Below are 21,248 nucleotides of genomic sequence, written 5' to 3' on the forward strand. Positions count from 1 at the left end.
AAAGCGTCGCGCATTAACATGTCCGTGTGTTCGTTTGCGTTCACCGACGGGCAGCTGCAGGCTCGTCCCAAAATCAGCAGCGCGGCGTAGAACTCGTCCATCGATTCTCCGGGAGCTTGCCGTCTCGTCGCGAGCTGGTAACGAGCGTAGATTTGGTTAACTGGGCGAACGTAGAGACTTTTCAGTGCTGCGAACGCCGTCTGGAAATCGTCCGAGTCTTCGATGAGGGAGAAAATCTCCGTGCTCACCTTCGAGTGCAGGACCTGCAGTTTTTGGTCTTCTGAGACTCGGCCGGTGGTCGTTCTGAGGTAGGCCTCGAAGCAAGTCTGCCAGTGCTTGAAGGCTGCTGCCGCATTCACTGCGTGGGGGCTGATCCTCAGGCATTCCGGAATGATCCTGAGCTCCATAGTCCTTTTTTTTTTTTTAGGCACGCTTAATAAATTGTAGCGCACAAAGACTCCATGAGACGAATAGAGTGAAGTCGATGAGGCTTTATTAAGCGTGTCTGTTCCCCCGCAGCTCGATAGTAAACTGGCCTGCGGGGGAAGACTCCGGCTTCTTATACTCGGCCTTCAGGGCGGAGCTTGAGGTCAACGGCCAACCAGGACCCGGGATCTGTCAGACAATGACATTAGGGCTTCCAGTCCCACATGACCCCCAATACATACTACCACACCCCGCTACTAGTGAGGACCTTTAACGAGGCAAGAGAGGAGGGGACCCTGCCCCCGACAATGTCGGAAGCGACAATTTCCTTGATTCTAAAGCGGGACAAGGACCCACTGCAATGTGGATTGTACAGGCCGATTTCGCTCCTCAATGTGGATGCTAAGTTATTGGCAAAAGTGCTGGCCACGAGGATTGAGGACTGTGTCCTGGGGGTGATCCATGAGGACCAGACGGGATTCGTAAAGGGCAGGCAATTAAACACTAATGTGCGGCGGCTCTTAAACGTGATAATGATGCCATCGGAGGAGGGAGAGGCGGAGACAGTGGCAGCTATGGACGCGGAAAAGGCCTTTGACCGAGTAGAGTGGGAGTACCTCTGGGAGGTGCTGCGTAGGTTTGGGTTTGGGGGAGGGTTTATCAGCTGGGTTAAGCTCCTTTACAGAGCCCCGGTGGCGAGTGTAGTGACGAACCGGCGGAGGTCGGAGTACTTTCGGCTGTACCGAGGGACGAGGCAGGGGTGCCCCCTGTCCCCCCTGTTGTTCGCATTGGTGATCGAACCCTTGGCCATGTCACTGAGGGAGTCTAATAAATGGAGGGGGGTGGTCCGAGGGGGAGAAGAGCATCGGGTGTCGCTATACGCGGATGACCTGTTGCTGTACGTGGCGGACCCAATGGAGGGGGTGGTGGAGGTCATGCAGACTCTAAGGGAGTTTGGGGAGTTTTCGGGCTATAAGCTCAATGTAGGGAAGAGTGAGCTCTTTGTATTACAGGCGGAGGACCAAGAAAGAGGGATAGGAGGCCTACCGCTGAGGAGGGCGGAGGGGAGCTTTCGGTATCTGGGGATCCAGATAGCCAGGAGTTGGGGGGCCCTACATAAACTGAATCTGACGAGGTTGGTGGACCAAATGGAGGAGGACTTCAAAAGATGGGACATGTTACCGCTCTCGCTGGCGGGTAGAGTGCAGTCGGTCAAAATGGTGGTCCTTCCGAGGTTTCTGTTTGTTTTTCAGTGCCTTCCCATCGTGATCACCAAGGGCTTTTTTAAGAGAGTAGGTAGGAGTATTATGGGGTTTGTGTGGGCGAATAAGACCCCGAGGGTAAGAAGAGGGTTCCTGGAACGCAGTAGGGACCGAGGAGGGTTGGCGCTGCCAAACCTAGGGAGCTACTACTGGGCAGCAAATGTGGCGATGATCCGCAAGTGGGTTATGGAGGGAGAGGGGGCGGCATGGAAGAGGATGGAGATGGCGTCCTGTAAAGGAATGAGCTTGGGGGCGTTGGTGACGGCACCGCTGCCGCTCTCGCCGTCAAAGTATACCACGAGCCCGGTGGTGGCGGCAACGTTAAGGATCTGGGGCCAGTGGAGACGGCACAGGGGTGCAGCGGGAGCCTCGGTGTGGTCCCCGATCAGGGGTAACCACCGGTTTGTCCCGGGGAAGATGGACGGGGGGTTCCAGGGCAGGCATCGGGCGGGGATTAGAAGAATGGGGGTCCTGTTCATTGACGGGACATTTGCGAGCCTAGGGGCACTGGAGGAGAAGTTTGAGTTACCCCCGGGAAATGCTTTTAGATATATGCAGGTGAGGGCTTTTGTGAGGCGACAGGTCAGGGAATTCCCGTTGCTGCCGGCACAAGAAATCCAAGACAGGGTGATCTCGGGGGTATGGGTCGGGGAAGGCAAGGTGTCGGCAATACACCAAGAGATGAAAGAAGAGGGGGAAGCGCTAGTAGAAGAGTTGAAGGGTAAATGGGAGGAGGAGCTGGGGGAGGAGATCGAGGAAGGTCTGTGGGCTGATGCCTTGGGTAGGGTTAATTCCTCCTCCTCATGTGCCAGGCTCAGCCTGATACAATTTAAGGTGGTCCACAGAGCGCACTTGACGGGGGCGAGGTTGAGTAGGTTCTTTGGGGTAGAGGACAGATGTGGAAGGTGCTCAGGGAGCCTGGCGAACCATGTCCATATGTTTTGGTCATGCCCGGCACTGGAGGGGTTCTGGAGAGGAGTGGCGGGAGTAATATCCCAGGTGGTGAAAGTCCGGGTCAAGCCAAGCTGGGGGCTAGCACTATTTGGAGTAGTGGATGAGCCGGGAGTGCAGGAGGCGAAAGAGGCCGGCATTCTGGCCTTTGCGTCCCTAGTAGCCCGGCGAAGGATCTTGCTAATGTGGAAGGAGGCGAAGCCCCCTAGCGTGGAGGCCTGGATAAATGATATGGCTGGGTTCATAAAGCTGGAGAGGATTAAGTTCGCCTTGAGAGGGTCTGCGCAGGGGTTCTACAGGCGGTGGCAACCGTTCCTAGACTATCTCGTGGAGCGTTAGAGGAAGATCGGTCAACAGCAGCAGCAACCCTGGGGGAGGGGAGGGAGGGGGGGCGGGGATTGCTTGGGGGGTGGATGAGCAGGAGATAACATGAAGGGTGGGGGAAATTGGCACGTGCGGGAGAGAGCCAGTGTATAAAGCTATGTAAATATACAATTTTGCCATGTATATATCTTGCTCAGTGCGATTTCGTGTTATTTTGTTACGGGGGGGGGTTATTGTTTGTAAGGGGAAAAACTTGTGTTGTTGAAGAACTTTAATAAATATATTTTTAAAAGATTGCAGAATCGAGGGAATTCTGCAAAATCACAGGCAATGCATCCAGTATTGGTGCAGCCACCTCTTCCTGAACCCTGGAACGTTGACAGTGAGAGCCAGGCAATTTGTCAGCTTTCTATTCCAAAATCAGCGCAGTCAGTAACAGGAGATCAATTAGTCTCCTAGATCACAGATTACAGAATTTACAGTGCAGAAGGAGGCCATTCGGCCCATCGAGTCTGCACCGGCTCTTGTAAAGAGCACCCTACCTAAGCCCACACCTCCACCCATCCCCGTAACCCAGTAACCCCACCTAACCTTTTTTGGACACTAAGGACAATTTATCATGGCCAATCTATCTAACCCGCACATCTTTGGACTGTGGGAGGAAACCAGAGCACCCGGAGGAAACCCACGCAGACACGGGGAGAACGTGCAGACTCCACACAGACAGTGACCCAAGCTGGGAATCGAACCTGGGACCCTTGAGCTGTGAAGCAACTGTGCTAACCACTATGCTACCGTGCTGCCCTAATCTCCCCTTAGCATGGCGAAATCAGGGAGTTAGCACACAATATTAGAGACAAAGGTCATTTATTGGACCAAACCCGAAGTTTAGAAGGTCAAAATTCAGTCAGAATTAACATCATTCAGTCCTAGATGTGATTACCGGCAGCAATAACAGCAGAATCACATCCCTGTAATCACTTATGACCTCGCTGGTGTCTCAGCAGGTGGGATGACTGAGTGAATCCCTTCCCACATTCAGAGCAGGAGAACGGCCTCTCCCCAGTGTGAACCTGCTGGTGTCTCTGCAGGGTGGATGAACGGCTGAATCTCTTTCCACACCTGGAGCAGGTGAATGGCCTCTCCCCAGTGTGAACCTGCTGGTGTGTCAGATGCTGGGATGACGTAGTGAATCCCTGCCCACACATGGAGCAGACAAATGGTTTCTCCCCAGTGTGAACACGCTTGTGTTCAGCAAGGTGGGATGAACAAGTGAATCCCTTCCCACACTCAGAACACGTGAACGGTCTCTCGCCCGTGTGCACACGGAGGTGTTCACTGAGGTTGGATGAACTTCTGAATCTCTTCCCACACTCGGAACAACTGAATGGTCTCTCCCCCGTGTGGACACGGAAGTGTTTTGAATGTTGAGATGAAGACCTGAATCTCTTCCCACACTTGGAGCAGGTGAACGGTCTCTCTCCCGTGTGAAGTCCCTGATGTTGAATTAAACACCCAGAGCTCCTAAAGCTTTTCTCACAGTCAGAGCATTTATAAGGCTTCTCCTCTGTGTGAATGCGCTGGTGTGACTCCAGGCTGGATGGCTGGGTAAACCCTTTCCCACAAACGGAGCAGATAAACGGTCTCTCCCCAGTGTGAGTACGTCGGTGAGTTTCTAGGTGGGATGGACAACTGAATCCCTTCCCACAGTCCCCACATTTCCATGGTTTCTCAATGGTGCCTGTGTCCTTGTGTCTCTCCAGGTTGGATAAACAGATGAAGCCTCGTCAGAACATGTCTCTCCCCACTGCGAATGGTGATGTTTCTCCAGGCCATGTAACTCTTTCTACAGTCGGTTCACTGGATCAAACTCACTCGGTATGTCTGTGTCTCGGTGCTGTTCCAGTCACACTGATGCTTTAAATCTTTTCCCACAGATAGAACAGACAAACATTTCTCCTTCCACATTCGAAGGCCGATGATATTCAGGTCCTGAAGAATCGTGTGACTTTGTCAGATCTCAATGTGATGTTTGGTTTGAGTTTTCAGTCTGAAAATCCTCCGGTGCGAACACCCTGTAAAAGGAGATTACACAAGTGATTCACTGTAAATTCAGCGTAGAAATTCAGAACAGACAATTCTAGTTTCTTTGGGACATTTTTCCCTCTTGTTCTCCAAGTTGCAGACACAGCTCCTAAAGTAAATCCTCATTCCACACATTCTCCCGCCTCCCAGTGTGTCTGGATAGAATTGCAGTGCAGTTTCCACTGCTTCTATCCTCCACTGCCAATTTTCTCCCTCCCTCTGCTCTGCCTGGTTCAATTCTCCAGTCACTGAGTGCAGATTGAGAATAAAATCAATGAGTCAATAATTTTCCCTCCTGGTCACGGAGACCGTGAAGACCTACCCACTCTCTACATCCACACCAAGATAGTTGTGCATGTGCTCTGCCACTTGCTAAACTAGCCGCAATCTAGGCCTGCCCCCAGGATAAAGCCCCAGAGCTGTAAAGGGGGAATTGGAGGTCCTTATTGTGAATTTCAGGCCAAAGTCAGGTGTTTTTAAAGCTGCCCAGCACACCCATAGTTCCAATTCCTCCCTGCACCAAAATCTCCTTCCTCTTCCTAAGCCACCTGTTCAGCCTCAGCCCGTCTCCACCAGCCGCACTGAGCATGCTCAGAGCACAGTCTCACCCCACAGGGAGGGGCAGGGGGGGAGGGGCTGGGGGTGCGTGATGGAGAGGGTGCGTGATGGAGAGGGTGCGTGCCAGGGAAGAGAGGGGGAGGGGGAGGGTTGGGGAGGGTGCGTGCCGGGGAGGTGAGGGGGCGAGGTTGGGGAGGGTGCGTACTGGGGAGGAGGAGGGGGGGGGGGCGTTTTGGGGAGGGTGCATGCCGGGGAGGAGAGGGGCTGGTTTAGCACAGGGCTAAATAGCTGGCTTTTAAAGCAGACCAAGGCAGGCCAGCAGCGCAGGTTCAATTCCCGTACCAGCCTTCCCGAACAGGCGCCGGAATGTGGCGACTAGGGGCTTTTCACAGTAACTTCATTTGAAGCCTACTTGTGACAATAAGCGATTTTCATTTCATTATTTTTCTTTGTTCCATTGGGCTCCTGGAGCCATTCATTCATAAGGGACATTCGGAAGTCTTTCGTCTAGTGCCTTTTGGAAATCCAAGTATACAATATCTACTGGTTGCCTTTTATCCACCCTCCAAGTCACATCCTCAAAAAACTCTAATAACCTTATTGGGCACAACTTTGCTTTTGTAATACCCTGTAGCCCTTTTTTGATCACACTGGTAATTCCAAAGTGAATAGGGAATTAAGTATAAGAATAAAGAAGTCTCACTACAATTATATGGTGCATTGGTGAGTTCTCACCTCAGACGTGTGAACAAATTTGGTCTCCTTACCCAAGTAACGAACGATTGATTGGCCTAGAGGGAGTGAAACAAAGGCTTACAGGTCCTCCATTTTGAGAGATATATTTTCAACCTCACCCCCACAAAGGTCAGTCTGGAATTTCTTCTCATGCCTTATTTTCAGAGAGTACTGACCTTTGATCTGCTATAACCACAGTCTGGAAACTGAGCTTTATGCCACTGTTCACACATGCATTAGTCTTCGGCACTATAATTAGCACTCCATTTGTCTTGTGTCCCTGACTCTTGCGGGAGCTTCACCGGTAGCTATTCAACTTTAGTATCCTTCACTCCCTGACTGACCAGACGACACTCAGAGTTAGGGTTTCAGCTCATGAAGTTCTTTATTCAAGCTATAGCAGTGGAGCTCAGCTACCACTAGGTGACGTGCTAGCTCCCCGCGCACAGAAATTACAGGTCAATTATACTTTTCTCTGTTATCTCAAATTCATAAGATATAGGATCAGCCTCGTACCAGCCTCCCTGAACAGGCGCCGGAATGTGGCGACTAGGGGCTTTTCACAGTAACTTCATTTGAAGTCTACTTGTGACAATAAGCGATTTTCATTTCATTCATCCATCAGAATTATGCCATTTGGCGCATTGAGTCTGCTCCTCCATTCGATCACGGCTGATCTCATCCTGGCCTTAACTCCATGGTCCTGTCCGTTCTCCATAACCCTTCAACCCATTACCAATTAATATACACCAATCAAAACAATTCATTTGTTTTGAAATTATCTTTTGTTATGGGCCAAGAAAAAAACCCATCAACTTCAAAGATGGTTTCATTTTTCACCTTTTCACTTGCTCATTAATAACGATTGACAATAAACAAACATTTTAAAAAACATTACAACAGGCAAACATTTCCAATAATACAGTCCATTTTTAGTTCTTTGTTTTCCACCATCGAACCTGCTTCTCTTCATCACATTCGTGACAAAGCATTGGCTATCACATTGTCTCGTCCTGCCACATGTATAAGTTTTAAATAAAATGGCTGTAATAATAAACTCCATCGAAACAGTCTGACATTTAAAAAAAATGAATCTCTCCAAAAACGTCAATGGATTAAGATCAGTATATATAATTGTTTCAGACGAATTGCTGGGATCATAAATGTTAAAATGTTGCAAAACCAGCACCAAGCTCAAATTGTTGAATACTTCCTCTGATGATCATTTAATTTCTTGGAAAAATATCCAATAGGCCGCTCTATTCCTTTGTTGTCTTCTTGCAAGAGCACAGCACCAACGCCCACATCACTCGCATCGATAGCCACCTTGAATGGTTTTGTGTCATTTGGAGTGGCCAACACAGGAGCAGTGGTTAACACAGCCTTCAGGCTGTCAAATAACTTTGGCACGCCGCCGTCCACTGAAATTTGCTACGCTTCTTCAGCAAGTCCGTCAGTGGAGCAACCACACTGCTAAAGTTCGGCACAAATTTACTGTAAAAACCACTCATGCCTAGAAATCTCATTATTTCCCTTAGTGTCGAGGGTATTGGAAACTCCCCAATAACTTTTGTTTTCACATTCTGTGGGACCATTTGTCCATGTCCAATTGTACGGCCAAGGAAAGTGACTTGGAATTTTCCAAACTCACTTTTTGCTAGGTTTACCACAAAACCCACCTCCTGAAGTCGATCAAATAACTCCATCAGATGCTTCAAATGTTCTTTCCATGTCTGACTAAAAATCACCTGATCGTCTATGTATACCGCACAATTGGGTAATCCTGAAACGACTTTGTTAGTTAACCGTTGAAATGTGGCTGGGGCGTTTTTCCTTTGAATTGGTATATACCATCTGGAGTCATAAAAGCTGAAATCTCTTTGCCCTTTTGGATAAAGGTGCCTGCCAGTAACCTTTAAGTAAATCCGGTTTGGAGATAAAAGCTGATTGTCCCACCTTCTCAATGCAGTCCTTCAACCTTGGGGTAGGATAAGAGTCTGTTCTTGTAACTGCATTAACCTCTCTATAGTCCACAGACAATCGTTGGTTACCATTCGGTTTCGGTACCATCACTATGGGTGAGCTCCATTGGCTACAACCCACTTCAATTATGCCATTTTTAAGCATATTTTTAATTTATTTTTGAACCTGTGCCAATTGTAGAGGGTTAAGCCTATATGGATGTTGTTTAATTGGAACAGCGTTTCTATATCTACATCATGTGTAACATTTTCCCAACTTATTTTCACAAACTTGCCCATGTGATATTAATAACTCTTTCAGGTCAGTTCATTTTTCCTCTGGAAGGTAACTCAATAATTTATCACAATTTTTAAGAACATCCTCTTTAATTTGAGGAATGTCAAATTCATAGTCATCTGGATTTGGTTCTTCACTTTGATGTCCGTGTGGAGTTTGCACATTCTCCCCGTGTTTGCGTGGGTTTCACCCCCACAACCCAAAGATGTGCAGGGTAGGTGAATTGACCACGCTAAATTGCCCCTTAATTGGAAAAAATGAATTGGATACTCTAAATTTATATAAAAAGAAAAAAAAACTTTTAAGCATATTCACATGACACACTCGGTGAGTTTTACTTCTATCTGGCGTTCTTACCAAATAATTCACCTCACTCAATTTCCTTTCAATCTGATAAGGTCCACAAAACCTTGCTTTTAAAGGTTCACCTACCACTGGTAACAATACTAAAACTTTATCTCGACTGGCAAAACTACAAACTTTTTTTGCTTTCTTGTCCACTACCTGTTTCATCACATCCTGTGCAACTTTTAAATGTTGTCTAGCCAATATACCTGCTCTATTTAATCGTTCCTTAAAATTTGACACGTAATCCAATAATGTAATTCCAGACTGCTCACTCACAGTTGATTTAAATTGTTTTATTCCTAAGCTATCCATAACCTCCTTGACTAACCTTGAGGTAAAATTTGATCCTTGATCTGATTGTATTTCTGTGGGTAGTCCATATCTAGTAAAAAATTTAAGTGTTCCTCCACAATCTTTTGAACTGTAATATTGCGTTTCAACCACCAACACTGTGACTTTACTGGAATGGCCTCTGGAAACCTATTAGACACATCCATTATAATCAAAAGATATTGATTCCCACTTTTCATTTTAGGAAATGGTCCTACACAATCAATTAAGACCCTTGTGAAAGGTTCCTCAAATGCTGGAATGGGTATTAAGGGCGATGGTTTTATCACCACTTGAGGTTTCCCTATCATTAACATGTGTGACATGATCGACAAAATTTAACGACATCTTTATGTAGTGCAGGCCAATAAAAATGTTTTTGTATTTGAGCTTGAGTTTTCCTTACTCCCAAATGACCTCCCACTGGTACCCCATGTGCAACTCGCAACACCTCCTTTCTATAACCTACCGGCAATACCACTTGATGAACTTCTGCCCACTTTTCATCCGCCTGCATATGTAAAGGTCTCCATTTTCTCATTAAGACATCATTTTTAAGGTAATAACGTTCTGGTATACATTCAGATTCCTCTTCCGTGTATGCTTTTATTTCTATATCTTTTTGTTGTACCTCTGCCAACTTTCCTGAACTAAAAGTATCCGCCTCATCCTCCACCTGTTCTTATTCTTTTCCAACCATCCGATCAAAAATCGTTTCTGATAATTGAACTTCAACTTTATCTTCACTCTTTGATTTCTCCTCTTGTCTTAACCTGTGACTTTGCGACCTTGTTACTACACAATCCTGAAAAATCCCAGGATACTCGTCCTTCAACACTTCAGTTGTCTGATTTTCCACAGGCTTATAAACCACAGTAGGCATCACTCCCACTTGTGATCCAGCTATATCATTACCCAAGATAAACTGTATTCCTGGACAAGATCATTTGTCTATTATTCCTCCTACCACTTCACCACTCTTCACTGGACTCTCCAATCTCACCTTATATAATGGAACACTACTCTTCTTACCCTGAATTCCACATATTACCACCTTTTCTGGCAATATTTCTCCCAGATTACATAACTCCTCATCTCTTACCATCAAAGATTGACTAGCTCCCGTATCTCTTAAAATTTTAACTTCTTCACCGACTTCTCCTGGTACATGAATAAACTTTGCCCACACAAGTAAACTCTTTAAAGAGATCTGGCACCTTTTGTCAATCACCTCTTGATCAGGCTGTACATTCTTTTGTACCTCCTTCGCTTCACTTGGGCTTTCCTTTACCACTTTAACAGACCTCACTGTCTTATCCTGTTTTACCACATCAGCCTTCCCAGTGCTTTTCTTCAACCACCAACACTGTGACTTTACATGGCCTAGTTTATTACAGTAAAAATATCTGAAACTTCTCATTTCTCTTCCACCCTCTTTTTTAATCTGAGGTACACTCTCCTTATTATCTCCCATCAGATCCCGTTTACCTTTACCACTTGAGTATTTCTCTTTTCCCCAGTTTCTATCCCTCACAGGCTGCAGCTGATGTCGGAAACCAAACATTGATTTATGAACTAATTCATAATCATCTGACATTTCTGCTGCTAAGCTTACAGTTTATACCCTCTGCTCTTCCCACATGAGTTCTCACTACATCAGGAATTGAATTTTTAAACTCCTCCAAAAGTATCATTTCTCTAAGAGCTTGATATGTTTGGTCTATTTTCCAAGCCCTTATCCACCTATCAAAATTACTCTGTTTGATCCTTTCAAACTCCATGCATGTTTGACCATGTTTTTTCCTGAAATTTCTAAATCTTTGTCTGTAGGCTTCAGGCACTTGCTCATATGCACCTAAAATTGATTTTTTCACCTCCTCACACGTCCCAGATACCTCCTCTGATTGTGATGCAAACACTTCACCAGCTCTACCTATCAACTTTGTTTGAATCAGTAATACCCACATGTCCTGTGGCCATTTCATTTGTTTAGCTACCTTCTCAAATGAAATGAAAAAGGCTTCTATATCCTTCCCATCAAACCTTGGCAATGCTTGGACATATTTAAATAGATCCCCACCAAGCCTTCAACTATGATGCTCTTGCTCACTATCCTCATCACTATCCTCAGACTGCACGTTTCTCTTTACCTCCGCCAATTTTAACTGACATTCACGTTTCATGGCCGGTTTCTGAAGTACAAAATCTCTCTTTTTCTTTTTCCCCATTCTGTACCTCCCTTTCTCTCACATTTTTGTTTTGCTAGGGCTATTCTTTTTCCCTCATTTCGAATTCAAGCTGCTTAAAATCTTTTTCATGATTAAGCTGCTTGAGCTGAAATTGAATTCTTGCCATTTCCAATGATTCTGACTGTGTCTCAGGCAATTTTAAGTGCTCAGCTACCGCTGCAATTACCTCTTCTTTTCGTATTTTGTCAGGCAATGTTAACTGAAATGTTTTTGCCAAATCTAAAAGCCTTTTTTTAGTCTCTGTTTGTAAGGTACTGCATGAGACCTTCTCCACCCCGAAAAATATCTGAGCCTCTGAAAGAGCCATTGTCCACAACACACTCATCCATTTAAACTTGAATACAACACCTGAAAAGCAAACACAAATATGCTCACCCCTCACTGTCTTTAAGTTCACTAAGCCAACCCAATCACGAAAGATAAACTTTTATCCCACGAGCCCCCAATTTTGTTGTGGGCCAGGGTTTAAAAACTCCAAAGTGTATTATGGAGTCCACCTGACCTACAACATTTTGTTGTATTTGGTAGGATGAACACAAGGGCCTTCCTTTCAGGTGTTATTCAACAGACTTCTTAGGCGTTTTTAATTTTAAAAACGCTTTATTCTAAGAATTTAGTTAAGATTTGTATAAATACACATAACAAGAATTTTTATGAATTACAAACATAAAGACCCCACACAGCTACAGTAATCTATGTATAACCCTTAAAGAATTCCCCCTTAACTGTTCCAATTCAGAAACAAGATCCCATAAACCAAAACCCCATTTTTACCAAAATAGCAAGTAGCTTTTATCATTGGGTTTCTTCCTTGGAACAACTGTTTAAAATGAAAATAGAGACAGGACAAAATACTTCTGTTCTCTGAGTCCACAGCAGCCAAAATCAAAAGCAAAAGTAAAACTCACAGAGCCACAGACCAGCTCCACCCACACAATGACATCACTGAAGCTATTTGACAAGAAAAAAAACTTTCTTAAAGGGACACTCCCATGACATTATGTCCATTCACAACTAACAACTAGGATTACATGATATATGAGTATAATTACCAATCATAATTAAAGCATGTACATATTATTATAAAATCACCAAGCACTCGGCTGTCTGCACATTCTATTATTACCAGACACACATAAGATTAGAAGTGTGCATTATCGAGGGCGGCACGTGACACAGTGGTTATCACTGGGACTACAGCGCTGAGGACCCGGGTTCAAATCCCAGCCCTGGATCACTGTCCGTGTGAAGTTTGTACATTCTCCCAACAACCCAAAGATGTGCAGGTTAGGTGGATTGGCCATGCTAAATTGCCCCTTAATTGGAAAAATAATAATAATAATTGGGTACTCTAAATTTATTTTAAAAAAAGAAGTGTGCATTATCTGTGGTGTCCCTTATTCCCATCCCATTGTCCTGTGTTTGTATGGTTCACAAATCAATTGAATTATTGATTCTTTATGCGCAAGCTGTGACTATATATTTGCTATAATTTGAAAAGGTCACTGAGACTTATTTGTTGTTGTGGCAACAGCCTTCTGCCAGCTTGTTCTGTCTGTGGGAATTCAAGCTTCTCAAGCAGCCCACGTGAGTGCTTATGTTTTATATTCAAGCCTCGCTAGGTTTTATTTACTTCTATGTGCACCCGGAGGAAACCCACGCAGACACGAGGAGAATGTGCAGACTCCGCACAGAGTGACCCAAACTGGGAATCGAACCCTGGTCCTGTAAAGCAACAATGCTGACCACTGTGCTGCCGTGCTGCACAATAAATTGAGGAGGGATTTCTTGGAGGTGAATCAGCTTATCATAAGTTTAGATAAGGTAAATGAAGAAAAGCTGTTATAATTAGCTGATCGTAAAAGGATCACAGGACACAAATTTAAGATTTTGGCAAGAGATACAGGGGGAACCTGAGGAAGCATGTTCTTGACACAATCAGTGATAATGACCAGTTGATTGAAGTGCAGGACTGGCACGTCCCTGCATAAATGAAGGATAGAAATGGCAGGTTTCGGGAACCATGGATGACAAGGACAATGGTGAGCTTAGTCAAAAGGAAGCATACGATAGCTCTAGGCATCGAGAAACTGACAAAGCCCGTGAGGAGTGAAAGTAGGAAGGAACTTAAACATGGAATTAGGAGGACTAAAAGGGGTCATGAAATGTCTTTGGCAAATATGATCAAGGAAAATCCCAAGGTTTTTTAATGCATATATTAGGAGCAAGAGGGTAGCAAGAGATGAGTCTAGATGAAGAAATAGAGGGATATGGACCAAGTAGTTTGGGGCAGCACGGTAGCATTGTGGATAGCACAATTGCTTCACAGCTCCAGGGTCCCAGGTTCGATTCCCCGCTGGGTCACTGTCTGTGCGGAGTCTGCACATTCACCCCGTGTGTGCGTAGGTTTCCTCCGGGTGCTCCGGTTTCCTCCCACAGTCCAAAGACGTACAGGTTAGGTGGATTGGCCCTGATAAATTGTCCTTAGTGTCCAAAATTGCCCTTAGTGTTGGGTGGGGGTTGCTGGGTTGTGGGGATAGGGTGGCGGTGTTGACCTTGGGTAGGGCGCTCTTTCCAGGAGCCGGTGCAGACTCGATGGGCCGAATGGCCTCCTTCTGCACTGTAAATTCTATGTTAATCTATGTTAAAGTAAGGGCAGAAGTTTTTTTTTAGTTTGGGCACCATGATTGGTACAGGCATGGGGCAGCACAATGACGCAGTGGTTAGCCCTGCAGCCTCACAGCGCCGAAGTCCCAGGTTCGATCCCGGCTCTGGGTCACTGTCCGCGAGGAGTTTGCACATTCTCCCCGTGTTTGCGTGGGTTTCGCCCCCACAACCCAAAGGTGTGCAGGGTAGGTGGATTGGCCACACTAAATTGCCCCTTAATTGGAAAAAATGAATTGGGTACTCTAAATTTATTTAAAGAAATGATTGGCAGAGGCTTGGAGGTCCGACGGGCATGTTCCTGTGCTGTACTTTTCTTTGTTCTTTGACCTGGAACACAATGCTTCCACTCAAAGGCTGATAATGTTCAGATTCTGATTAATCCAGTGACTCTCAGATTTTAATGTGATCTATAGTTTGAGTTTGCTGTGTGTAAATCCTTCCCATCTCGCCCCCTGTAAAAGCAGTTTCCAGAATCCATCACTGTCAATCCAGGATATCCACAACATTCCTCCTGCTGACAGGGACCACCACGCATGCGCACTGCTGAGATCAAGATGGCGGGTCTGTCATCAGAAGTCCTGCACTGAGCTGGGTGAAATACCTGGAGGTATTTCTTGGTTGTTTGAATCCTCCAGAAGGAGTTTGCAGTCCACTCACAGGCTCTATTCCTCCTCTGCCCTGGTGTGATCTCTCTCCCCCCAGACACCTCACCACCGCCTCCATGCGCCTGTAGCACTCATACTGCGCATGCTTCAGTCACAGCCCCTCGCCAGACATGCACGGGTGCCTCCTGCAGTCAGGCAGGGATCCCGCCCCTCATTCACTCCGATTGGTTGGAGGACCAGCCGCTCCCGCTCGGTCCCCTAGCCCCGCCCCCCTCATTCACTCCGATTGGTTGGAAGACCAGCCGCTCCCGCTCGGTCCCCTAGCCCCGCCCCCCTCATTCACGCCGATTGGTTGGAGGACCAGCCGTTCCCGCTCGGTCCTCCGGAACCGCCCCCTCATTCACTCCGATTGGTTGGAGGACCAGCCGCTCCCCCTCGGTCCTCTAGCCCCGCCCCCTCGTTCACTCCGATTGGTTGGAGGACCAGCCGCTCCCGCTCGGTCTCCTAGCCCCGCCCCCCTCATTCACGCCGATTGGTTGGAGGACCAGCCGTTCCCGCTCGGTCCTCCGGAACCGCCCCCTGTTTCACGCCGATTTGTTGGAGGACCAGCCGTTCCCGCTCGGTCCTCCGGAACCGCCCCCTCATTCACTCCGATTGGTTGGAGGACCAGCCGCTCCCGCTCGGTCCTCCAGAACCGCCCCCCTTACCTGGTCCGGATCCACCGCTTCCGGCTTCACCCTGGACCAACTTCAGCCAAAGGCCCAACTGGGAAAAGGTGAATGTTTCTGGACATTAAACACTACTCAAATCAGTAAAGATAAGTTGTTGTTGTGTCATCATGTCACAATCTGACAGTCACTCGATTCATCAGGAACTGAATATCATCGGCCTTTGTCTGTTCTGTCTGGGAAAAGATTCCAAACATCAGTGTGTCTGGAAAAGCACCGATATACACACACACCTGAGTGAGAGTGATCCAGTGAACTGACTGTGGAAACATCAGTGTGACTGGAAAAGCACCGAGACCCACACAACACACACCCGAGTGAGAGTATTCCAGTGAACTGACTGGAAACATCAGTGTGACTGGAAAAGCACCGAGACCCACACAACACACACCCGAGTGAGAGAGTTCCAGTGAACTGACTGGAAACATCAGTGTGACTGGAAAAGCACCGAGACCCACACAACACACACCCGGGTGAGAGAGTTCCAGTGAACTGACTGTGGAAACATCAGTGTGACTGGAAAAGCACCGAGACCCAAACAACACACACCCGGGTGAGAGTGTTCCAGTGAACTGACCGTGGAAACATCAGTGTGACTGGAAAAGCACCGAGTTCCACACAACACACACCCGAGTGAGAGAGTTCCAGTGAACTGACTGTGGAAAGAGCTTTAACCAGTTAGTCGGCCTGAAAAAACATCACACCATTCACAGTGAGGAGAAACCATACATGTGTCCTCCGTGTGGACGAGGCTTCAACTGATCATCCAACCTGGAGAGACACAAGGGCACCTGTACCATGGAGAAGCCGTGGAAATGTGGGGACTGTGGGAAGGGCTTCATTTCTCCTTCAAAACTGGAAACCCACAGACGCTGTCACACTGGGGAGAGGCCGTTCACCTGCTGCACTTGCGAGAAGGGGTTCACCCAGTCATCCAGTCTATTAACACACCAGCGAATACATACCGGGGAGAGGCCCTTCAGGTGCGCCAAGTGTGGGAAGGAATTTGTTTATTCACCTGACTTGCTGGCGCATGAGCAAGTTCACACTGGGAAGAGTCCATTCACTTGCTCCGTGTGTGGGAAGGGATTCATTCAGTCATCCCGTCTCACTGAGCATCAGCTTGTGCACAGTGATCAGAGACTTTTTAAATGTTCTGACTGTGAGAAGAGTTTTAAAAGCAAGAATTACCTACGAATACACCAGCGTGTTCACAGTGGGGAGTGGCCATTCACCTGCTCCGAGTGTGGGAAGGGATTCACTCGGTCAGCCCACCTTCTGACACACCAGAGAGTTCACACTGGACAGAGGCCATTTACCTGCTCCGAGTGTGGGAAGGGATTCACTCAGTCATGCCATCTTCTGATACACCAGCGAGTTCACACTGGGGAGAGGCCGTTCACCTGCTCCGAGTGTGGGAAAGGATTCACCCAGTCTTCTGACTTAATGATACACCAACGGGTTCACATTGGCACGAGGCCATTCACCTGCTGCACATGTGGGAAAGGATTCACTCAATCATCCCACCTTCTGAAACATCAGCTAATTCACACCGGCGAGAAGCCATTCAGCTGCTCTGTGTGTGGGAAGGGATTCACTCAATCATCTCACCTGGTGAGACACCAACGAGTTCACAAATGAGTGCAGGAGGTGGATTCTGTCATGTCCAGGACTGAATTTGCAAGTTAATTTTCAGGTGTGTAAGAAATGTATCGCAGCCACTCTTCCTGACTGAATGCGAAACAGCAGGTTCAAGTTTCCAATCTGAAAATAACAGCGCTCGTTATAGTAGGAGAATTTACCGGACGGTAGGGTAGCACTGTTGCTTCACAGCGCCAGGGTCCCAGGTTCAATTCCCGCCTTGGGTCACTGTCTGTGCGGAGTCTGCACGTTCTCCCCGTGTCTGCGTGGGTTTCCTCCGGGTGCTCCGGTTTCCTCCCACAATTCCCGAAAGACGTGCAGTGAGGTAACTTGGACATTCTGAATTCTCCTTCCGTGTGCCCGAATAGGCGTCGGAATGTGGCGATTAGGGGCTTTTCACAGTAACTTCATTGCAGTGTTAATGTAAGCCTACTTGTGACAATAAAGATTATTATTATTTTTAATGATCATGTAACATTCCTGAGTCTACCAATATAAAGCAACAACAAGTTGCAATATAATAAAACTTCAAAATGTGCTTCACAGATGATCAAAGTCCTGGTGAAAGAGGTAGGTGTTAAGGAGGAGAGAGGTTTACAGAGGGAATTCCAAAGCTTGGGCCCTTGGCAGCTGAATGCAGAGCACCAGATTGGGGTTAGAAAGGATCTGCCGTCTGTTTTGTTATGCTCTTGACGTAGCATAAGCTGCTTCCTTGATGTGCACTCTGCCAAACGAAGGTTCAGAATTGGAGACAACTTTAACACATTTATTACTGTTAACGATTCTCCTATATGGATTCGACTCTCCTGTTAATCCTGCTACAGCTACTCAGACTGATGAACCAGTCTGCTACAATCCACGTGGTGGGTGTGATGTGTTTCAAATCAACCCTGTGTACACACTGAGTGTCTCCACTGGAAAGAGGAAGATCATGTGAGGAAGAAGAGGAAGAAGCTGTGTCCTTATATATGTGTTGGTGTAATGCCCCCCTGTGGTTGTGTCACCTCTGTGTGTATCGTGAATGCCCATTAGTCGTGTCCTACCTTACTGACCTATTGGTTGAATGTCTGTGTGTCATGTATCTGGTGCTCCCTCTAGTGTCTATCTAGTCTATTTACATTAACCCCTTGTGTACTTACAGTGATGCATATCACCACACCGTCCTCCTCTCCACTCCTAAAACACATCTTCAACATTGCCATGGTTTGCTCAATGACACATTGGTGCTCATGTGACTCCGTTTATAGCTTTCCTCCGCCTCAGTGGTGCAGTTCCTCACATGAGGTGAGTTTGAAGTGGGAGTCTCTGTTTACGGATAATCCAGGAGACATCCTGGACTGACAGTGATGACTTCTGTAAACTCCCTCCACAGGATATTAGAAACACCAAGATTGGCAGAGAGGTCATTTAAATTAAACGTCGCATGGAGATCTTACAGAATTACTCGATTGATCAGGACTTGAACAGCAATGGCCTTTGAATGTGGAAGGGGAAACAATTGTCTGTTCTGTCTTTGCAAAAATATTTCAAACATAGGTGTGACTGGCAAAGCACCAAGACACACACAACACCTGCATCACAGTGGTTCCAGTGAACTGACTGTGGAAAGAGCTTCAACCAGGTACATAATCTGACATAACAATATTTTTGATGAGCCAGAGGGGGTGGCAGAAAGGCTGGGGGAGTTGCATTACTCGTTAGAGAACATATCACATCTGTGATGAGGGAGGATATCTTGGAGGGATTCTGCAGTGAGGCATTGTGGTATAGCTCATGAATAGGAAGAGTGCAATCACAATGTTGGGGTTGTACTATTGGCCTCTCAACAGCCAGCGGGATACAGAGGAATAGATATGTAGTCAGATTCTGGAAAGATGTGAAAATAGCACGGTTGTGGTGGGTGATTTTAATTTCCCCCATATGGACTGGGACTCCCTTAGTGCCATGAGGTTTGGATGGAGAGCAATTTGTTAGGTGTGTCCAAGGTTTTTTGAAACAGTATGTTGATAGTCCAACCAGTGAGGGGGCCTTATTGGACCTAGTATTGGGAATGAGCCTGGCTAGGTGACCAAAGTTCCAGGAGGGGAACATTTTGGGAATAGTGGTCATAATTCTGTAAGTTTTGAATACTCATGGATAAGGACAAGAGTGGTCCTTGAGTGAAGGCGCTAAATTGGGGGAAACATACTTACAACAGAATTCGACAAGAGCTGGAGAATGTGGATTGGGAGCGGCTGTTTGACGTCAAATCTACATTTGATATGTAGGAGTCTTTTAGAGACCGGTTGATTAGAGTGCAGGACTGGGGATGTCCCTGTGAAAATGAAGGACAGAAATGGCAGGATTAGGGAATCATGGATGACAGGGAAAATTGTGAGACTATTCAAAAAGAAAAATGACATAAGGTCACGGCAACTAAAATCAGATAAAGCTTTTGATGAATCTAGGGAAAGTAGGAACAAACTCAAACGGGAGTTAGGAGGGCTAAAAGAGACCATGAAATGTCATTGGCAAGTAGGGTCAAGGAAAATCCCAAGACCTTTTATACATAAATAAGGAGCATGAGGGTAGCTAAGAAAAGAGTAGGCCCATTCAAGGACAAAGGGGGGACGTTATGCGTGGAGTAAGAGGAAGTGGGTGAGATTGTTAATTAGTACTTTGCATCGGTATTCATCAAGGAGAGCGACATGACGGATGTTGGGGTTAGGGATGGGTGTGTGAATACTCTAGGACATGTCAGCATAACGAAGGAGGAAGTGTTGGATAAATTGAAATGCATTAAGTAGACAAGTCCCCTGGATCGGATGGAATACATCCCAGGTTACTGTGGGAGGCAAGAGAGGAAATAGCTGGGGCCTTAAAAGATATCATTGCGTCATCTTTGACCACAGGCGAGGTTCCAGGGGACTGGAGAATAGCTGATGTTGTCCCTTTGTTTAAGAAGGGAAGCAAGGTCAAGAAGGTGTACGGCATGCTTGCCGTCATCGGCTGGGGCATTGAGTACAAGAGTTGGCATGTCATGTTACAGTTATAGAAAACTTTAGTTAGGCCACATTTGGAATAATACGTGCAGTTCTGGTTGACTCACCACCAGAAGGACGTGGATGATTTGGAGAGCGTGCACAAAAGGTTGCCTGGTCTGGAAGGTGTTAGCTACGAGGAGAGGTTGAATAAACTCGGATTGGGTGCTATGGAGGGAGCAACGCAGCTAGGGGGGGACCTAGCTTGGGGGGGGGGGAACTGGGTTGCTGCTGCATTGGCCAAAGGGGAGCTGGAGCCTGAAGAGAGAGTCGGGGCGGGGATCTGCCGCTGGGGGGAACGGAGAGTGGGGGAGGGGTGGGCACGCGGCTGGCCTAGAAAGGGAGATGGCTAATCGGCAGGGGGGGGGTGGCGGGCAGCCCCCTGATCCGGCTGATAACTTGGAATGTGAGAGGCCTGAACGGGCCGGTCAAGAGGGCCCGTGTGTTCGCGCACCTGAAGGGACTGAAGGCAAATGTGGTCATGTTCCAGGAGACACATTTGAGGGTAGCAGACCAGGTTAGGCTGAGAAAGGGGTGGGTAGGGCAGGTTTTCCACTTGGGGTTGGACGCAAAGAATCGAGGGGTGGCGATTTTGGTGGGGAAGCGGGTGTCGTTTGAGGCGCTGAGCATCGTGGCAGACAATGGAGGTAGGTATGTGATGGTGAGTGGTAAGCTGCAGGGGGTGCGGGTGGTATTAGTGAATGTATGTGTCCCGAATTGGGACGATGCCGGATTTATGTGGCGCATGTTGGGCCGGATTCCGGACCTGGAGGCAGGGAGCTTGATAATGGGGGTGGGGGGGGGGGGGGGACTTTAATACGGTATTGGATCCAGCATTGGACCGCTCTAGATCCAGGACGGGTAAGAGGCCGGCGGCAGCCAAGGTGTTGAGGGGGTTTCTGGACCAGATGGGAGGAGTGGACCAATGGAGGTTTGTTAGGCCGGGGGCCAGGGAATTCTCTTTCTTTTCCCACGTCCATAAAGCCTACTCCCGGATTGACTTCTTCGTTTTGAGCAGGGCGCTGATCCTGAGGGTGGAGGACACGGAGTATTCGGCCAT

The 21,248-nt window shown here is 47.2% G+C and overlaps 2 protein-coding genes across 2 annotated transcripts; one reads left to right on the forward strand and one right to left on the reverse strand.

The window, feature by feature from the left end:
- Positions 1 to 3,813: 3,813 nt before the first annotated feature.
- Positions 3,814 to 4,750, reverse strand: LOC140417914 (uncharacterized; the record flags this gene model as incomplete). Its single annotated transcript, XM_072501347.1, has 1 exon — positions 3,814 to 4,750. A coding segment is annotated over one exon (810 nt), but the record flags the coding sequence as incomplete, so codon positions are not given.
- A 10,731-nt stretch (positions 4,751 to 15,481) lies between these two features.
- Positions 15,482 to 17,632, forward strand: LOC140419783 (uncharacterized). The gene has a single exon (XM_072503785.1). The coding sequence runs from the start codon at positions 16,326 to 16,328 to the stop codon at positions 17,166 to 17,168; it is 843 nt and encodes a 280-aa protein (XP_072359886.1). The 5' UTR covers positions 15,482 to 16,325; the 3' UTR covers positions 17,169 to 17,632.
- The last annotated feature ends 3,616 nt before the right edge of the window (positions 17,633 to 21,248 follow it).

Source organism: Scyliorhinus torazame, chromosome 5 (assembly GCF_047496885.1).
Source record: "Scyliorhinus torazame isolate Kashiwa2021f chromosome 5, sScyTor2.1, whole genome shotgun sequence".
NCBI classification, from domain to species: domain Eukaryota; kingdom Metazoa; phylum Chordata; class Chondrichthyes; order Carcharhiniformes; family Scyliorhinidae; genus Scyliorhinus; species Scyliorhinus torazame.

Excerpts from the sequence above, each read along its gene's own strand:
- LOC140419783 (XM_072503785.1), top strand. The coding sequence starts at position 16,326 with ATGGAGAAGCCGTGGAAATGTGGGGACTGTGGGAAGGGCTTCATTTCT.